The following is a 5,297-nucleotide window of genomic DNA, read 5'->3' on the forward strand; positions in this document are numbered from 1 at the left end:
TGCCCCTCCGACAGTGCGGCGCCCCCTCAGTACTGCCCCTCCGACAGTGCGGTGCCCCCTCAGTACTGCCCCTCCGACAGTGCGGCGCTCCCTCAGTACTGCCCCTCCGACAGTGCGGTGCCCCCTCAGTACTGCGCCCCCTCAGTACTGCCCCTCCGACAGTGCGGCGCTCCCTCAGTACTGCCCCTCCGACAGTGCGGTGCTCCCTCAGTACTGCCCCTCCGACAGTGCGGCGCTCCCTCAGTACTGCCCCTCCGACAGTGCGGTGCCCCCTCAGTACCGCCCCTCCGACAGTGCGGCGCTCCCTCAGTACTGCCCCTCCGACAGTGCGGCGCTCCCTCAGTACTGCCCCTCCGACAGTGCGGCGCTCCCTCAGTACTGCCCCTCCGACAGTGCGGCGCTCCCTCAGTACTGCACCGGGAGTGTCGGCCTGGATTATGTGCTCAAGTCTCTGGAGTGGGACTTGAACCCACAACCTTGTGACCCTGAGGAGAGTGTGAACGTGCTTCTCATTAAGCCACGGCTGACAGTGTTCCCGCTCCCACTGAATATTCTATCTCCCTCTTACAAGGCAATCTAGATTTCAATTTGTTTCGAAGACTTCCTTCAATGATGTTGCAAGAGAGAACAAAGAGTCTCCTCCGACAGAAGGCGCTGAAGCGGACGGATTAAAAGTTCCGCAGTTAATTAGCTTTGGTGAGACGAGACTGTGGCTCGGAGCTCAGCGAATCGAAACACTTCACTGGGAGCAGTCTGCTTTTCTGCCTCTCATCCGGACCCCGACTGCTTCGACGTTGGTCGCTGGCTCCCCACACAAGGGGCTTGTGCCCCCCAGCGACACTTGCCAGACCCGGAGGGAGCAGCCACTGGACGGCCGGTTCATAGTTAACCGGGTCTTCGCGGCACCAACTGACCCGCGCGCTGGGAACCGGCTTCATCGGCACCCCCAAAGGCCAGTATATAAAAACAGCTTCCGCCTCCCTGTTCCCTTATAATCTGCGGGCCAGGCTTGGCGTAACCTGACCACTGTACAGCCAGTGGGTGCCACTCTCGCCTCGGAGTCAGAAGGTCGTGGGTTCAAATCCCACTCCAGAGACTTGAGCACAAAAGCCAGGCCAACACTCCCACCTACCCAAGCTGGGCGTTGGGATGTGCGACCTGGGGTACAGGAACAGGAGGAGGCCCATTCAGCCCCTCGAGCCTGTTACACAGGAACAGGAGGAGGCCCATTCAGCCCCTCGAGCCTGTTACACAGGAACAGGAGGAGGCCCATTCAGCCCCCTCGAGCCTGTTACACAGGAACAGGAGGAGGCCATTCAGCCCCTCGAGCCTGTTACACAGGAACAGGAGGAGGCCCATTCAGCCCCTCGAGCCTGTTACACAGGAACAGGAGGAGGCCCATTCAGCCCCCTCGAGCCTGTTACACAGGAACAGGAGGAGGCCATTCAGCCCCTCGAGCCTGTTACACAGGAACAGGAGGAGGCCCATTCAGCCCCTCGAGCCTGTTACACAGGAACAGGAGGAGGCCCATTCAGCCCCTCGAGCCTGTTACACAGGAACAGGAGGAGGCCCATTCAGCCCCTCGAGCCTGTTACACAGGAACAGGAGGAGGCCCATTCAGCCCCTCGAGCCTGTTACACAGGAACAGGAGGAGGCCCATTCAGCCCCTCGAGCCTGTTACACAGGAACAGGAGGAGGCCCATTCAGCCCCTCGATCCTGTTACACAGGAACAGGAGGAGGCCCATTCAGCCCCTCGAGCCTGTTACACAGGAACAGGAGGAGGCCATTCAGCCCCTCGAGCCTGTTACACAGGAACAGGAGGAGCCCATTCAGCCCCTCGAGCCTGTTACACAGGAACAGGAGGAGGCCCATTCAGCCCCTCGATCCTGTTACACAGGAACAGGAGGAGGCCCATTCAGCCCCCTTGAGCCTGTTACACAGGAACAGGAGGAGGCCCATTCAGCCCCTCGAGCCTGTTACACAGGAACAGGAGGAGGCCCATTCAGCCCCCTTGAGCCTGTTACACAGGAACAGGAGGAGGCCCATTCAGCCCCTCGAGCCTATTACACAGGAACAGGAGGAGGCCCATTCAGCCCCTCGAGCCTGTTACACAGGAACAGGAGGAGGCCCATTCAGCCCCCTTGAGCCTGTTACACAGGAACAGGAGGAGGCCCATTCAGCCCCTCGAGCCTGTTACACAGGAACAGGAGGAGGCCCATTCAGCCCCTCGAGCCTGTTACACAGGAACAGGAGGAGGCCCATTCAGCCCCTCGATCCTGTTACACAGGAACAGGAGGAGGCCCATTCAGCCCCCTCGAGCCTGTTACACAGGAACAGGAGGAGGCCCATTCAGCCCCCTTGAGCCTGTTACACAGGAACAGGAGGAGGCCCATTCAGCCCCTCGAGCCTGTTACACAGGAACAGGAGGAGGCCCATTCAGCCCCTCGAGCCTGTTACATTAGGAACAGGGGGAGGCCCATTCAGCCCCTCGAGCCTGTTACACAGGGGGAGGCCCATTCAGCCCCTCGAGCCTGTTACACAGGGGGAGGCCCATTCAGCCCCTCGAGCCTGTTACACAGGGGGAGGCCCATTCAGTCCCTCGAGCCTGTTCCGCCTTCGGTGAGATCACGGCTGATCTGCGAAACTAACTCCTCCATATACCCGCCTTTGCCCCGTATCCCTCATTACCTTTGGTTAACAAAACTCTCAATCTCAAAAATTTAAAATTAACAATTGCCCCGGCATCAATTGCCATTTGCGGAAGAGAGTTCCCAACTTCTACCACCCTTTGTGTGTCGAAGTGTTTCCTAATTTCACTCCTGAAAGGTCTGGCTCTAATTTTTAGACTCTGCCCCCTAGTCCTAGACTCCCCAACCAGCGGAAATCGTTTCTCTCTCTCTCTGCGCGAGCTGTTCCCCTTAATATGGAATGGTACAGCAGAGGAGGAGACCACCCGGCTCGTCGAGTCTGCGCCGGCTCGTTCGAAGAGCAATCCCGTTAGTCCCACTCCCGGCTCATTCCCCAAATCCCTGCAATTTTTTCTCCTTCAAGTATTTATCCAATTCCCTTTTGAAGGCGACTATTGAATCTGTATCCACCGCCCTATCAGGCAGCGCGATCCAAATTCTAACCCACTCGCTGCGTTAAAAACATGGTTCCTCAGGTCGCCTCTAGTTCTTTTGCCGATTACCTTCAATCTGTGCCCTCTGGTTCCCGACCCTCCTGCCACTGGAAACGGTTTCTCCTTATTTACTCTATCTGAACCCTTCATGATATTAAACACCGCCATCAAACATACAGTAAACTCTTGTTTAAACGGCACTTTAATCATCCAGAATAACCGGCAAAATAGATAACCGGTAATCTTGCCGGATCCATCCAGCACTCGTTTTCGCCGAGTCCGAGTTTCCCACGCTGGCCGAGTTAGTCAGTGGTTTTTATTTTTGTTTGTGTTAAAAATTGCCGTGGTAGGTGACATGAATCGGTCATTCATGAAAGAAAGACTTATGTAATAATACTGAGCGGCCTACGGGTGGCGCTGTCCAGGGAGAGTATAAATACTCGGGCACGGGCCCAGCTTGCGCAGGACATTCTTTAACAGGAACTAGTGAAGGACACAACGAGACCTCCATGTTGTGAAACAGTTGATTAAAGCTTTGTTTAACGCTTAGACCAAGTGCCTAGTAGTTTTCTTAGCTCAGTAGGTATACTTCTCTGTTATCCAGAATTTTATCAACCGGCACCATCCTGGTCCCATCCGGATAAGAAAGAGTTTACTGTATCTTGAAAACTTCGACCAGATTACCCCTTAACCTTCTCAAGGTAACACAACCCTGTATCACCTTTTCTCACCCGGAACCATTTTGCTCATGGATGGAGATAACTAGAAGCTCACAAGCTGCCCTAAAGGTCTCCAATTCCAGCACTATGAGGACGCTTACCTCCAGTATCATATCCACGATTTCCTGCATTATTTCACACTGAACCTCTGTGTCACTAGGAGCAAGGGAGACAAAAAGCACAGATGTAAACCCACGAGCAGGATTGTTTGAGGCTGCAGAACGGGAAACCCAGTATTAAATAAGAGTCTCAGAACCCGAGCCCAGGCTCTGAATCGCGACTCTTTCCCTCCACCGCGGCTGCAGTATGCACCACCTACAGGATGAACTGCAGCAACTCACTTTAATCGAGGGGTTCAGGGGGTTTATATATAGAATAACAGATACCCGGGAGTGAGTTACAGGCTGGAATCTAATTGAGGGGTTCAGGGGGGTTTATATATAGAACAAATACCCGGGAGTGAGTTACAGGCTGGAATCTAATCGAAGGGTTCGGGGGGTTTATATATAGAATAACAGATACCCAGGAGTGAGTTATGGCTGGAATCTAATCGAAAGGTTCGGGGGTATATAAACATTTCAAACTGCAACCATCCAAGTCACTTATTCTATCATGGACTCGCCCCATCAGTCCCACTCCATCCAGTTCTGCCCTGGTGACGCTAGGGGTGTCAAGGGCAGCAGTTTGACTGTACAGTGCAAGAGAAAGGACGACCCCCTCAATGGCAATGAAAGGTGCTTACGTGCGGTAGTTGTCCTGGTCTTCCTCTCTGTGGCGGGGGGGGGGGGGGGGGGGGGGGGACAAAAAATGAGACGTCAGCATCGAAGCAAACACAACATCAACATTCTGCATCTCCCTCCCCTGCTCCCTCGCACCTCGAGCCTGCTGCTGTCGCTCAGACCTCTGCTTTCAGCGAGTTCCTCCAGTGTCCTGGCCAACACAGAGGCCTCAAACACCGCTTAGATTTTACTTTGGAGAAATTGGATTCAGCAAATGCAGCTCTGTATTGTGTGGGACATCAACAACTCGCTTGTAAGGTGTCAGCCGTGGCTCAGTGGAAACCACTCTCGCCTCTGAATCAGAAGGTTGTGGGTTCAAACCTCACTCCAGAGACCCAAGAACAAAATCCAGGCCAACACTCCCAGTGCGGGTACTGAGGGAGCGCCGCACTGTCGGAGGGGCGGCACTGAGGGAGCGCCGCACTGTCGGAGGGGGCGGCACTGAGGGAGCGCCGCACTGTCGGAGGGGCGGCACTGAGGGAGCGCCGCACTGTCGGCACTGAGGGAGCGCCGCACTGTCGGCACTGAGGGAGCGCCGCACTGTCGGCACTGAGGGAGCGCCGCACTGTCGGCACTGAGGGAGCGCCGCACTGTCGGCACTGAGGGGAGCGCCGCACTGTCGGCACTGAGGGAGCGCCGCACTGTCGGCACTGAGGGAGCGCCGCACTGTCGGCACT

The 5,297-nt window shown here is 55.7% G+C and overlaps 1 protein-coding gene across 1 annotated transcript in view; it reads right to left on the bottom strand.

The window, feature by feature from the left end:
• LOC147080154 (uncharacterized) overlaps positions 1–4,944 on the bottom strand; it is a 10,309-nt gene extending 5,365 nt beyond the window's left edge. The window contains exons 1-2 of the mRNA XM_085981244.1: positions 4,584–4,944; positions 3,943–3,997 (exon numbers count right to left, since the gene is read on the bottom strand). Coding sequence (XP_085837370.1) covers positions 3,943–3,997; positions 4,584–4,693 — 165 coding nt within the window. The 5' untranslated portion in view covers positions 4,694–4,944. The remainder of the gene's footprint in view (positions 1–3,942; positions 3,998–4,583) is intronic.
• Positions 4,945–5,297: the final 353 nt, after the last annotated feature.

This window comes from Somniosus microcephalus, unplaced genomic scaffold (genome assembly GCF_052327205.1).
Source record: "Somniosus microcephalus isolate GS21.2 unplaced genomic scaffold, FLI_Smic_1.0 scaffold1974, whole genome shotgun sequence".
Taxonomy (NCBI): Eukaryota; Metazoa; Chordata; class Chondrichthyes; order Squaliformes; family Somniosidae; genus Somniosus; species Somniosus microcephalus.